The 14969-nt window shown below is 42.1% G+C and overlaps 1 protein-coding gene across 2 annotated transcripts in view; it reads left to right on the plus strand.

Annotated features, from left to right (window-relative positions):
- Window positions 1-14969, plus strand: part of THOC6 (THO complex subunit 6) — a gene marked incomplete in the record, with an annotated part of 63902 nt that overhangs the window by 38116 nt on the left and 10817 nt on the right. Inside the window, 3 exon segments of one of the 2 annotated variants that reach the window (XM_053695052.1) lie at window positions 1488-1536; window positions 1622-1693; window positions 13441-13543. In XM_053695052.1, the coding sequence (XP_053551027.1) occupies window positions 1488-1536; window positions 1622-1693; window positions 13441-13543 (224 nt within the window). 2 annotated transcript variants of the gene reach the window in all.

Raw genomic sequence — 14969 nt, forward strand, 5'->3', positions numbered from 1 at the left:
TGAGGTTACTTTGTGTGGTCAGTAGGGGGCAGTGTGTTATATTCTGTATGGTTATAGCTAATAGACAAGCTGCCAGCAGGTGAGGTTACTGCGTGTGGTCAGTAGGGGTCATTATACTGTATTATGTATGATTATAGGTAATAGACAAGCTGCCAGCAGGTGAGGTTACTGTGTGTGGTCAGTAGGGGGTAGTGTGTTATATTCTGTATGGTTATAGCTAATAAGCTCCCAGCAGGTGAGGTTACTGTGTGTGGTCAGTAGGGGGTAGTGTGTTATATTCTGTATGGTTATAGCTAATAAGCTCCCAGCAGGCGAGGTTACTGCGTGTGGTCAGTAGGGGTCATTATACTGTATTATGTATGATTATAGGTAATAGACAAGCTGCCAGCAGATGAGGTTACTGTGTGTGGTCAGTAGGGGGCAGTGTGTTATATTCTGTATGATTATAGCTAATAGACGTGCTCCCAGCAGGCGTGGCTACTGTGTGTGGTCAGTAGGGGGCAGTGTGTTATATTCTGTATGATTATAGCTAATAGACGTGCTCCCAGCAGGCGTGGCTACTGTGTGTGGTCAGTAGGGGGCAGTGTGTTATATTCTGTATGATTATAGCTAATAAGCTCCCAGCAGGCGTGGCTACTGTGTGTGGTCAGTAGGGGGCAGTGTGTTATATTCTGTATGATTATAGCTAATAGACGTGCTCCCAGCAGGCGTGGCTACTGTGTGTGGTCAGTAGGGGGCAGTGTGTTATATTCTGTATGATTATAGCTAATAGACGAGCTCCCAGCAGGCGTGGCTACTGTATGTGGTCAGTAGGGGGCAGTGTGTTAAATATTCTGTATGATTATAGCTAATAGGCTGCCAGCAGGTGAGGTTACTGTGTGTGGTCAGTAGGGGGTAGTGTGTTATATTCTGTATGATTATAGCTAATAGACTGCCAGCAGATGAGGTTACTGTGTGTGGTCAGTAGGGGGCAGTGTGTTATATATTCTGTATGATTATAGCTAATAGACGAGCTCCCAGCAGGTGAGGTTACTGTGTGTGGTCAGTAGGGGGCAGTGTGTTATATTCTGTATGATTATAGCTAATAGGCTCCCAGCAGGTGAGATTACTGTGTGTGGTCAGTAGGGGGCAGTGTGTTATATTCTGTATGATTATAGCTAATAAGCTCCCAGCAGGTGAGGTTACTGTGTGTGGTCAGTAGGGGGCAATGTGTTATATTCTGTATGATTATAGCTAATAAGCTCCCAGCAGATGAGAGGTTACTGTGTGTGGTCAGTAGGGGGCAGTGTGTTATATTCTGTATGATTATAGCTAATAGGCTCCCAGCAGGTGAGGTTACTGTAGGGGGTAGGTGTGGTCAGTAGGGGGCAGTGTGTTATATTCTGTATGATTATAGCTAATAAGCTCCCAGCAGGTGAGGTTACTGTGTGTGGTCAAGTAGGGGGCAATGTGCATCATTTTATTAATTCCTAATTAATTTGCCTCAGAAGCAGTTTAGAGACTCCTGAAATCAACAGTCTGGTTCTGAACAAGAAGGTGAGAGACGCCCTATGCTGCTCCTTCTCTTTCTTTCCTCTTTCTCTCCTCTCCTTACTCACAATCTCAATTTTCTGCCCCTCAGGATGAGTCTCTCCTCCTTGCTGGGGGAAGCTGCAGGATTCACTCCATGGATCTTGAAACAGGAGCATTTACAGTAAGTGTCCTATAGGGGGCAGTAAACTTATTTTTTTTGTGTAATGTGGGTATATGGTCAGTAGGGGGCAGTGTGTTTCACTTTCTATAGGAGGTTGCTGTGTAATGTGGGTTTATGGTCAGTAGGGGGCAGTGTGCGTCACTTTCTATAGGAGGTTGCTGTGTAATGTGGGTATATGGTCAGGGGGGGCAGTGTGCGTCACTTTCTATAGTAATTTGCTGTGTAATGTGGGTATATGGTCAGTAGGGGGCAGTGTGCCTCACTTTCTATAGGAGGTTGCTGTGTAATGTGGGTATATGGTCAGTAGGGGGCAGTGTGCCTCACTTTCTATAGGAGGTTGCTGTGTAATGTGGGTAAATGATCAGTAGGGGGCAGTGTGCGTCACTTTCAATAGGAGGTTGCTGTGTAATGTGGGTATATGGTCAGTAGGGGGCAGTGTGTGTCACTTTCTATAGGAGGTTGCTGTGTAATGTGGGTATATGGTCAGTAGGGGGCAGTGTGCGTCACTTTCTATAGTAGATTGCTGTGTAATGTGGGTATATGGTCAGTAGGGTGTAGTGTGAGTCACTTTCTATAGGAGGTTGTTGTGTAATGTGGGTATATGGTCAGTAGGGTGTAGTGTGCGTCACTTTCTATAGGAGGTTGCTGTGTAATGTGGGTATATGGTCAGTAGGGGGCTGTGTGCGTCACTTTCAATAGGAGGTAGCTGTGTAATGTGGGTATATTGTCAGTAGGGGGCAGTGTGTCACTTTCTATAGTAGATTGCTGTGTAATGTGGGTATATTGTCAGTAGGGGGCAGTGTGTCACTTTCTATAGGAGGTTGCTGTGTAATGTGGGTATATGGTCAGTAGGGGGCTGTGTGCGTCACTTTCAATAGGAGGTAGCTGTGTAATGTGGGTATATTGTCAGTAGGGGGCAGTGTCACTTTCTATAGTAGATTGCTGTGTAATGTGGGTATATTGTCAGTAGGGGGCAGTGTGTCACTTTCTATAGGAGGTTGCTGTGTAATGTGGGTAAATGGTCAGTAGGGGGCAGTGTGCGTCACTTTCAATAGGTCGTCGCTGTGTAATGTGGGTATATGGTCAGTAGGGGGCTGTGTGCGTCACTTTCAATAGGAGGTAGCTGTGTAATGTGGGTATATTGTCAGTAGGGGGCAGTGTGTCACTTTCTATAGAAGATTGCTGTGTAATGTGGGTATATGGTCAGTAGGGGGCAGATAATCGCTTTATCCCTGGGGTTGTTAATCAGTGTTGAAACATTTGTCACCTGAGTGCAAATAGATATAGAGAATTTACAAAATAAAGTGGTAAAGTATGGTAATATTGGTAACGAATTTAAGCTAATATGTCTAATGGACAATTTAAAGCAATGCAGGGATTACAAGATAACCCAGAAATTATCCTGGGAGGGGCTGATAAGGGAGGGGCAGTTGTAGTCTTGGATAAAGATTACTATGTTAATGAAATCAGACAACAACTTGATGACCCTACAGTGTATATGAGAATTGCATAAAATCCAAAGGGAAATAGTTACAACAACCGATAAAAATGGCTTTATAGGTAAAGATGTTAAATTGTTTTGGAAAACTGACCACCCATGTACTCCTGTAATTTATTCACTCCCTAAAGTGCATACAAATCTAGCTAATCCCCTGGGTCGCCCTATTGTGGCCAGCACTAATTCAGTGTTTACTAATATTTCCATATTTCTTGATAAAATTCTCCCCCCCTATGTTGAGATCTCTAACTCCTTTATTAAAGACACAGGAGACTTTCTGCTCACTGTAGATTTGCATAATCAACAAATGCATGATAAGAAGACAATGCAATAGCACTTAGTCTGAACTTTAAATGAGTAGTTTTTGTTAAATAATTTGCAAAGTTATATTTCCACTCCCCCTGTATCATGTGACAGCCATCAGCCAATCACAAATGCATATACGTATATGCTGTGTATTCTTGCAGATGCTCAGTAGGAGTTGGTGACTCAAAAAGTGTAAATATAAAAAGACTGTGCACATTTTGTTAATGGAAGTAAATTGGAAAGTTGTTTAAAATTGCATGCTGTATCTGAATCATGAAGTTTAATTTTGACTTGAGTGTCCCTTTAATGCCTTGGAATCCCCACCACTAAATGCATCATGTTTAGTTTAGATGTAGAGAGTTTATATACAAACATCACACATACTAGTGGTATTGACTCTGTATATTCGGTTTTAACATCTGACATTAAATATAATCAGGCTCAAATTGATTTTTTTATGCAATTGTTATTTATTATATTATATGATTATTTCCTCCAGCTCCAGGGGACTGCATGGGTTCCAACGTCGCCCCTAATTATGCGAACATATTTATGAATTTATATGAAGAAAAATATATTTTCTCCAACAGTATGTTCATTCGATATGGCGCCACCTGGTGGCGATATATCGATGACATATGTGGAGTATGGCTTGGCGACGTTGGAACCCTGGTAGACTTTGTAAATGAATTAAATTCATCCACCAATCATATAAAGTTTAAATTAGTCTGGAGTGAGGAATACCTAGACTTTCTTGACGTAAGAGTAATCAAAGAAGGCAACTCATTTAAAACTGATCTTTTTAGAAAAAGTACTGATCGTAATAGCCTTTTAAGATTTGATAGTGCCCACCCTTCCTCCCTGATTAGATCTCTTCCCCATAGTCAACTCTTACGTGTTTGTAAGATTGTCTCAGATGAGAGTATTGTAGATAAAAGGCTTGAGGAGATGGGGAATAGATTTAAGGAGAGAGGATATCCAGATAAATTAATTAATGAAGAGATCAATTTAGTGAGATCTATACCTAGACCAGATTTGTTGTCAGTAAAAGATAAAAATAAAAATAAGTCTGAAAAGGTAGATGATAAAAATCAAAGATTGCTATTTTGTGTCTGAATATAATTCAGAGCTCTGAGATTCAGAGAATTATTAAGAAACCCTGGGATGTGTTAGCTAGATGCAATCCGAATATAGCAGAATTCCAAGTTCATCCGATGCCAGCCTTTAAAAATGGTATGAATATCCAAAAGAAATTGATAAAAGCAGATGTGGGCCCTAGAGTCAAAACTAGCCCCCCGATATATTACCTCTAAAAATGAGGGTTGTTATCCCTTTCTAGGATGTTCATCTTGTAGTAACATGACTAAAGGTCCCATATTTTATCACCCACACACTGCTAAAAATTATTTTATCAATGTTTTTTTTTTTTACATATTTAACTACATTTATAATTTATATGATCAAATGTCCATGTGGGGGTGTTTATATAGGTGAGTCCACTAGATCTGCTAAAGATCGGATTATAGAACATAAAATTAATATCCGCACAGGTAATTAAAAAGCCCCTCTAGCTAATGGTCATTCCATTAGTCAACTTAAATTTCAAATCATTGACCATATTGAAGTAGCACGTAGAGGGGGAGACAGGGAGCTACGCCTTAAGCAGAGAGAATCCTTTTGGATTTATGAATTAGGGTCCCTTGAGCCTAAAGGTTTAAATAAAGATTGGGACTTGTCTGTGTTTCTCCAACATAGGTGTTTCCGGTCCACGGCGTCATCCTTACTTGTGGGATATTCTCTTCCCCAACAGGAAATGGCAAAGAGCCCAGCAAAGCTGGTCATATGATCCCTCCTAGGCTCCGCCTACCCCAGTCATTCTCTTTGCCGTTGCACAGGCAACATCTCCACGGAGATGGCTAAGAGTTTTTTGGTGTTTAAATGTAGTTTTATTCTTCAATCAAGTGTTTGTTATTTTAAAATAGTGCTGGTATGTACTATTTACTCTGAAACAGAAAAGAGAAGAAGATTTCTGTTTGTGAGAGGAAGATGATTTTAGCAGACGTTACTAAAATCGATTGCTGTTTCCACACAGGACTGTTGAGATGAAGTAACTTCAGTTGGGGGAAGCAGTTGGCAGACTTTTCTGCCTGAGGTATGATGGCCACATTTCTAACATGACTTGGTAATGCTGGAAGGCTGTCATTTTCCCTATGGGGACCGGTAAGCCATTTTCTTAGATTAAGTATAAGAATAAAGGCTTTATAAGGGCTTAAAAAACTGGTAGACGTTTTTCTGGGCTAAAACGATTACTTGCTAAGCATATTTGACAGATTATAGCGCTTTATAGTTATTATAATCTTGGGGATTGTTGTTAAAAAACGGCAGGCACTGTATGGACACCTTTTTCAGATGGGGGCCTTCTCTAGTCATAGGCAGAGCCTCATTTTCGCGCCACTAATGCGCAGTTGTTTTTGGAAGGCAAGGCATGCAGATGCATGTGTGAGGAGCTAGGATCCACTGAAAAAGCTTATAGAAGGCGTCATTTGGTATCGTATTCCCCTCTGGGCTTGGTTGGGTCTCGGCAAAGCAGATTCCTGGGACTGTATAGGGGTTAAATGTAAAAACGGCTCCGGTTCCGTTATTTTAAGGGTTAAAGCTTTCAAATTTGGTTGGCAATACTTTTAAGGCTTTAAGACACTGTGGTGAAATTTTGGTGAATTTTGAACAATTGCTTCATACTTTTTCGCATATTCAGTAATAAAGTGTGTTCTGTTTAAAATTTAAAGTGACAGTAACGGTTTTATTTTAAAACGTTTTTTGTGCTTTGTTGACAAGTTTAAGCCTGTTTAACATGTCTGAACCATCAGATAAACGATGTTCTATATGTATGAATGCCAATGTGTCTCCCCATTTAAATATATGTGATAATTGTGACATGGTGTCCAAACAAAGTAGGGACAATGATGCCACAGATAATAATAGTGCCCAAGATGATTCTTCAGATGAGGAGAGTAAGCATGGTACTGCATCACCCCCTTCTGTCTACACCAGTTTTGCCCACACAAGAGGCCCCTAGTACATCTAGTGCGCCAATACTTATTACTATGCAACAATTAACGGCTGTTATGGATAATTCTATTAAAAATATTTTATCTAAAATGCCTACTTATCAAAGAAAGCGCGATTGCTCTGTTTTAAACACTGAAGAGCAAGAGGACGCTGATGATAACGCTTCTGACATACCCTCACACCAATCTGAAGGGGCCTGGAGGGAGGTTTTGTCTGAGGGAGAAATTTCAGATTCAGGGAAAATTTCTCAACAAGCTGAACCTGATGTTGTAACATTTAAATTTAAATTAGAACATCTCCGCGCACTGCTTAAGGAGGTATTATCTACTCTGGATGATTGTGACAATTTGGTCATTCCAGAGAAATTATGTAAGATGGACAAGTTCCTAGAGGTTCCGGTGCCCCCCGATGTTTTTCCTATACCCAAGCGGGTGGCGGACATAGTAAACAAGGAATGGGAAAGGCCCGGCATACCTTTTGTGCCTCCCCCTATATTTAAGAAATTATTTCCTATGGTCGACCCCAGGAAGGACTTATGGCAGACAGTCCCTAAGGTCGAGGGGGCGGTCTCTACTCTAAACAAACGCACTACTATTCCCATAGAAGATAATTGTGCTTTTAAAGATCCTATGGATAAAAAATTAGAGGGTTTGCTTAAAAGAATGTTTGTTCAGCAAGGTTACCTTCTTCAACCAATTTCATGCATTGTTCCTGTCACTACGGCAGCGTGTTTCTGGTTCGAAGAACTAGAAAAGTCGCTCGATAAGGAATCTTCGTATGAGATTATGGACAGAGTTCATGCACTTAAATTGGCTAACTCTTTTATTCTAGATGCCGCTTTGCAATTAGCGAGATTAGCTGCGAAAAATTCAGGGTTTGCTATCGTGGCGCGCAGAGCGCTCTGGCTAAAGTCTTGGTCAGCGGATGTGTCTTCCAAGACAAAATTGCTTAACATCCCTTTCAAGGGCAAAACACTGTTTGGTCCTGATTTGAAAGAGATTATTTCAGACATCACCGGAGGAAAGGGCCACGCCCTTCCTCAGGATAGGTCTTTTAAGGCTAGAAATAAGCCTAATTTTCGTCCCTTTCGCAGAAACGGACCAGCCTCTACTTCTACATCCTCTAAGCAAGAGGGTAATACTTCTCAACCCAAACCAGCCTGGAGACCGATGCAAGGCTGGAACAAGGGTAAGCAGGCCAAGAAGCCCGCCACTGCTACCAAAACAGCATGAAGGGATGGCCCCCGATCCGGGACCGGATCTGGTGGGGGGCAGACTTTCTCTCTTTGCTCAGGCCTGGGCAAGAGATGTTCAGGATCCTTGGGCACTAGAAATAGTTTCTCAAGGTTATCTCCTGGAATTCAAGGAACTACCCCCAAGGGGAAGGTTCCACAGGTCTCAATTATCTTCAAACCAAATAAAAAGACAGGCATTCTTACATTGTGTAGAAGACCTGTTAAGGATGGGAGTAATTCATCCAGTTCCAATAAGAGAACAAGGGATGGGGTTTTACTCCAACCTGTTCATAGTTCCCAAAAAAGAGGGAACGTTCAGACCAATTCTAGATCTCAAGATCCTAAACAAATTTCTCAGGGTTCCATCATTCAAAATGGAAACCATTCGAACGATCCTTCCTACCATCCAGGAAGGTCAATTTATGACCACAGTGGATTTAAAGGATGCGTACCTCCATATTCCTATCCACAAGGAACATCATCAGTTCCTAAGGTTCGCTTTTCTGGACAAGCATTACCCGTTTGTGGCACTTCCTTTCGGATTAGCCACTGCTCCGAGAATTTTCACAAAGGTACTAGGGTCCCTTCTAGCGGTTCTAAGACCAAGGGGCATTGCAGTAGTACCGTACTTGGACGACATCCTGATTCAAGCGGCGTCTCTGTCAAAAGCTCATACGGACATCGTCCTAGCCTTTCTCAGATCTCACGGATGGAAAGTAAACATAGAAAAAAGCTCTCTTTCCCCGTCGACGAGAGTTCCCTTCTTGGGAACAATAATAGACTCCTTAGAAATGAGAATTTTTCTGACAGAGGTCAGAAAATCAAAACTTCTAAGCTCTTGTCAAGTTCTTCATTCTGTTCTTCGTCCTTCCATAGCGCAGTGCATGGAAGTAATAGGATTGATGGTTGCAGCAATGGACATAGTTCCTTTTGCACAAATTCATCTAAGACCATTACAACTGTGCATGCTCAGACAGTGGAATGGGGATTATACAGACTTGTCTCCAACGATTCAAGTAGATCAAAGGACCAGAGATTCACTCCGTTGGTGGCTGACCCCGGACAATCTGTCACAGGGAATGAGCTTCCGCAGACCAGAGTGGGTCATTGTCACGACCGACGCCAGTCTGGTGGGCTGGGGCGCGGTCTGGGAACCCCTGAAAGCTCAGGGTCTATGGTCTCGGGAAGAATCTCTTCTCCCGATAAACATCCTGGAACTAAGAGCGATATTCAATGCTCTCAAAGCTTGGCCTCATCTAGCAAAGGCCAAATTCATAAGGTTTCAATCAGACAACATGACGACAGTTGCATATATCAACCATCAGGGGGGAACAAGGAGTTCCCTGGCGATGGAGGAAGTGACCAAGATAATTCAATGGGCGGAGGATCACTCCTGCCACTTGTCTGCAATCCACATCCCAGGGGTGGAAAATTGGGAAGCGGATTTTCTGAGTCGTCAGACATTCCATCCGGGGGAGTGGGAACTCCACCTGGAAATCTTTGCCCAAATAACTCAATTATGGGGCATTCCAGACATGGATCTGATGGCATCTCGTTAGAACTTCAAGGTTCCTTGTTACGGGTCCAGATCCAGGGATCCCAAGGCGACTCTAGTAGATGCACTAGTAGCACCTCGGACCTTCAACCTAGCTTATGTTTTCCCACCGTTTCCTCTCATTCCCAGGCTGGTAGCCAGGATCAACCAGGAGAGGGCTTCGGTGATCTTGATAGCTCCTGCGTGGCCATGCAGGACTTGGTATGCAGACCTGGTGAATATGTCATCGGCTCCACCATGGAAGCTACCTTTGAGACAGGACCTTCTTGTTCAAGGTCCATTCGAACATCCGAATCTGGTTTCTCTCCAACTGACTGTTTGGAGATTGAACGCTTGATTTTAACTAGAAAAATTTACCATAAGATATGGAAAAAATATATCTATTGGTGTGAATCTAAAGGATTCCCATGGAACAAGATAAAAATCCCTAGGATTTTATCCTTTCTTCAAGAGGGTTTGGAGAAGGGATTATCTGCAAGTTCTCTGAAGGGGCAGATTTCTGCGTTATCTGTTTTACTTCACAAGAGGCTGGCAGCTGTGCCAGACGTTCAAGCGTTTGTTCAGGCTCTGGTTAGAATCAAGCCTGTTTACAGACCTTTGACTCCTCCCTGGAGTCTTAATCTAGTTCTTTCAGTTCTTCAAGGGGTTCCGTTTGAACCCTTACATTCCGTAGATATTAAGTTATTATCTTGGAAAGTTTTGTTTTTGGTTGCAATTTCTTCTGCTAGAAGAGTTTCTGAGTTATCTGCTCTGCAGTGTTCTCCGCCCTATCTGGTGTTCCATGCAGATAAGGTGGTTTTGCGTACTAAGCCTGGTTTTCTTCCGAAAGTTGTTTCCAACAAGAATATTAACCAGGAGATAGTTGTACCTTCTTTGTGCCCGAATCCAGTTTCAAAGAAGGAACGTTTGTTACACAATTTGGACGTAGTCCGTGCTCTAAAATTCTATTTAGAGGCCACTAAAGATTTCAGACAAACTTCTTCTTTGTTTGTTGTTTATTCTGGTAAAAGGAGAGGTCAAAAAGCAACTTCTACCTCTCTTTCTTTTTGGCTTAAAAGCATTATCCGTTTGGCTTATGAGACTGCCGGACGGCAGCCTCCTGACAGAATCACAGCTCACTCCACTAGGGCTGTGGCTTCCACATGGGCCTTCAAGAACGAGGCTTCTGTTGACCAGATATGTAAGGCAGCGACTTGGTCTTCACTGCACACTTTTGCCAAATTTTACAAATTTGATACTTTTGCTTCTTCAGAGGCTATTTTTGGGAGAAAGGTTTTGCAAGCCGTGGTGCCTTCCATTTAGGTGACCTGATTTGCTCCCTCCCTTCATCCATGTCCTAAAGCTTTGGTATTGGTTCCCACAAGTAAGGATGACGCCGTGGACCGGACACACCTATGTTGGAGAAAACAGAATTTATGCTTACCTGATAAATTACTTTCTCCAACGGTGTGTCCGGTCCACGGCCCGCCCTGGTTTTTTAATCAGGTCTGATGAATTATTTTCTCTAACTACAGTCACCACGGTATCATATGGTTTCTCCTATGCATATTTCCTCCTGTACGTCGGTCGAATGACTGGGGTAGGCGGAGCCTAGGAGGGATCATATGACCAGCTTTGCTGGGCTCTTTGCCATTTCCTGTTGGGGAAGAGAATATCCCACAAGTAAGGATGACGCCGTGGACCGGACACACCGTTGGAGAAAGTAATTTATCAGGTAAGCATAAATTCTGTTTTTTATAGTCCCATTTCTAGATAAGAGTTAACCCTTGATGTATGAATTTATTAGGCAATTTATGGTGATTTTCATCTTCAAGTTAGAGTAATTATTCTGCTTATTCTAGTTAAGAATGACTTTGTACTTATCATGTTGAAAAATTATGTAACATTATCTAATATACTGCTGTATAGGTCATGAATGAGTTAATATATAAAATGATCATGAGTGCCACCTAGTGGTAAATTAGTATAAAAGTCAGTAATGTTTGTTAGTTGTTAGTTTGGCATGGCATGATTAAGGGATAGCCTCCCGAAACGTTGCCGTATTGTTTGTCTATGTAACTTTTTAATAAAAGTTAATTCCTGTCACTCTTGCTGCCTGTTTTGATATCATTTGGGGTCCTGGGTAGTGACCCTTGGAGAGACGTGCATCACCTCTTTTGAGTGCTGGGATTTTCACCTGTGACTGTGTGTGGTAATATGGGTATATGGTCAGTAGGGGCAGTGTGCTTCACTTTCTATAGAAGGTTGCTGTGTCATGTGGGTATATGGTCAGTAGGGGGCAGTGTGCTTCACTTTCTATAGGAGGTTGCTGTGTAATGTGGGTATATGGTCAGTAGGGCGCAGTGTGCGTCACTTTCTATAGGAGGTTGCTGTGTCATGTGGGTATATGGTCAGTAGGGGGCAGTGTGCGTCACTTTCTATAGGAGGTTGCTGTGTAATGTGGGTATATGGTCAGTAGGGGGCAGTGTGCGTCACTTTCTATAGGAGGTTGCTGTGTAATGTGGGTATATGGTCAGGGGGGGCAGTGTGCTTCATTTTCTATAGGAGGTTGCTGTGTAATGTGGGTATATGGTCAGTAGGGGGGGCAGTGTGCGTCACTTTCTATAGGAGGTTGCTGTGTAATGTGGGTATATGGTCAGTAGGGGGGGCAGTGTGCGTCACTTTCTATAGGAGGTTGCTGTGTAATGTGGGTATATGGTCAGTAGGGGGGGCAGTGTGCGTCACTTTCTATAGGAGGTTGCTGTGTAATGTGGGTATATGGTCAGTAGGGGGGGCAGTGTGCGTCACTTTCTATAGGAGGTTGCTGTGTAATGTGGGTTTATGGTCAGTAGGGGGCAGTGTGCGTCACTTTCTATAGGAGGTTGCTGTGTAATGTGGGTTTATGGTCAGTAGGGGGCAGTGTGCGTCACTTTCTATAGGAGGTTGCTGTGTAATGTGGGTATATGGTCAGTAGGGGGCAGTGTGCATCACTTTCTATAGCAGGTTGCTGTGTAATGTGGGTATATGGTCAGTAGGGGGCAGTGTGTGTCACTCTCTATAGGAGGTTGCTGTGTAATGTGGGTATATGGTCAGTAGGGGGGGCAGTGTGCGTCACTTTCTATAGGAGGTTGCTGTGTAATGTGGGTATATGGTCAGTAGGGGGGGCAGTGTGCGTCACTTTCTATAGGAGGTTGCTGTGTAATGTGGGTATATGGTCAGTAGGGGGCAGTTTGCGTCACTATAGGAGGTTGCTGTGTAATGGGGGTATATGGTCAGTAGGGGGCAGTGTGCGTCACTTTCTATAGGAGTTTCCTGTGTAATGTGGGTATATGGTCAGTAGGGGGCAGTGTGCGTCACTTTCTATAGGAGGTTGCTGTGTAATGTGGGTATATGGTCAGTAGGGGGCAGTGTGCGTCACTTTCTATAGGAGGCTGCTGTGTAATGTGGGTATATGGTCAGTAGGGGGCAGTGTGCGTCACTTTCTATAGGAGGTTGCTGTGTAATGTGGGTATATGGTCAGGGGGGGCAGTGTGCGTCACTTTCTATAGGAGGTTGCTGTGTAATGTGGGTAAATGGTCAGTAGGGGGCAGTGTGCGTCACTTTCAATAGGAGGTTGCTGTGTAATGTGGGTATATGGTCAGTAGGGGGCAGTGTGCGTCACTTTCTATAGGAGTTTCCTGTGTAATGTGGGTATATGGTCAGTAGGGGGCAGTGTGCGTCACTTTCTATAGGAGGTTGCTGTGTAATGTGGGTATATGGTCAGGGGGGGCAGTGTGCGTCACTTTCTATAGGAGGTTGCTGTGTAATGTGGGTAAATGGTCAGTAGGGGGCAGTGTGCGTCACTTTCAATAGGAGGTTGCTGTGTAATGTGGGTATATGGTCAGTAGGGGGGCAGTGTGCGTCACTTTCTATAGGAGGTTGCTGTGTAATGTGGGTATATGGTCAGTAGGGGGGCAATGTGCTTAACTTTCTATAGGAGGTTGCTGTGTAATGTGGGTATATGGTCAGTAGGGGGCAGTGTGCGTTACTTTCTATAGGAGGTTGCTGTGTAACGTGGGTATATGGTCAGTAGGGGGCAGTGAGTTATGTTTTTTCTCTCGCTGCAGCTGAATCTTGAGGGGCATGATGATTACATCCATTGCCTGTCACTGCGTGAGCAGCAGAGCGAGTGCTTGTCTGGGAGTGAGGACGGCACAGTCAGACTGTGGGGTGAGTGATACCAGCGCCGACACCAGCTCTGTTTCACAGTATAACCATAAACTTCCACTCATGTATAAAGTGTTAATCTGTTCGCTACTTGCTCATTGGTGAAACGAGTCTCTTAATTCTATCAAACACTTTGTTTAACCCTCTGATAGCTCCTTGACACAAAAAACAAAGGGTCTCAGATTCAAATAGTCACCCGAATTAAACGCACACAACTTTTTGGTACTTAGCTTTCATGCTGAGAGCCCTATGGATATAGTCCTTATGGCTTCAACAAAAGCACAAGTGCAAATCCAGTTTGGCTCTTCAGTGTTAAAAGCATATTTATATGAGATGAGTCCCTATGAATGAATAACACTAACTGTACTAATGTAACTCAGTAATACTGATCAGTCATATAAACTAATGTTACATATAACTGTGTATAACACTAACTGTACTAATGTAACTCAGTAATACTGATCAGTCATATAAACTAATGTTACATATAACTGTGTATAACACTAACTGTACTAATGTAACTCAGTAATACTGATCAGTCATATAAACTAATGTTACATATAACTGTGTATAACACTGTACTAATGTAACTCAGTAATACTGATCAGTCATATAAACTAATGTTACATATAACTGTGTATAACACTGTACTAATGTAACTCAGTAATACTGATCAGTCATATAAACTAATGTTACATATAACTGTGTATAACACTAACTGTACTAATGTAACTCAGTAATACTGATCAGTCATATAAACTAATGTTACATATAACTGTGTATAACACTAACTGTACTAATGTAACTCAGTAATACGGATCAGTCATATAAACTAATGTTACATATAACTGTGTATAACACTAACTGTACTAATGTAACTCAGTAATACTGATCAGTCATATAAACTAATGTTACATATAACTGTGTATAACACTAACTGTACTAATGTAACTCAGTAATACTGATCAGTCATATAAACTAATGTTACATATAACTGTGTATAACACTAACTGTACTAATGTAACTCAGTAATACTGATCAGTCATATAAACTAATGTTACATATAACTGTGTATAACACTAACTGTACTAATGTAACTCAGTAATACGGATCAGTCATATAAACTGTTACATATAACTGTGTATAACACTGTACTAATGTAACTCAGTAATACTGATCAGTCATATAAACTAATGTTACATATAACTGTGTATAACACTAACTGTACTAATGTAACTCAGTAATACTGATCAGTCATATAAACTAATGTTACATATAACTGTGTATAACACTAACTGTACTAATGTAACTCAGTAATACTGATCAGTCATATAAACTAATGTTACATATAACTGTGTATAACACTAACTGTACTAATGTAACTCAGTAATACTGATCAGTCATATAAACTAATGTTACATATAACTGT

The sequence above is a fragment of the Bombina bombina genome, chromosome 11 (assembly GCF_027579735.1).
Source record: "Bombina bombina isolate aBomBom1 chromosome 11, aBomBom1.pri, whole genome shotgun sequence".
NCBI classification, from domain to species: Eukaryota; Metazoa; Chordata; class Amphibia; order Anura; family Bombinatoridae; genus Bombina; species Bombina bombina.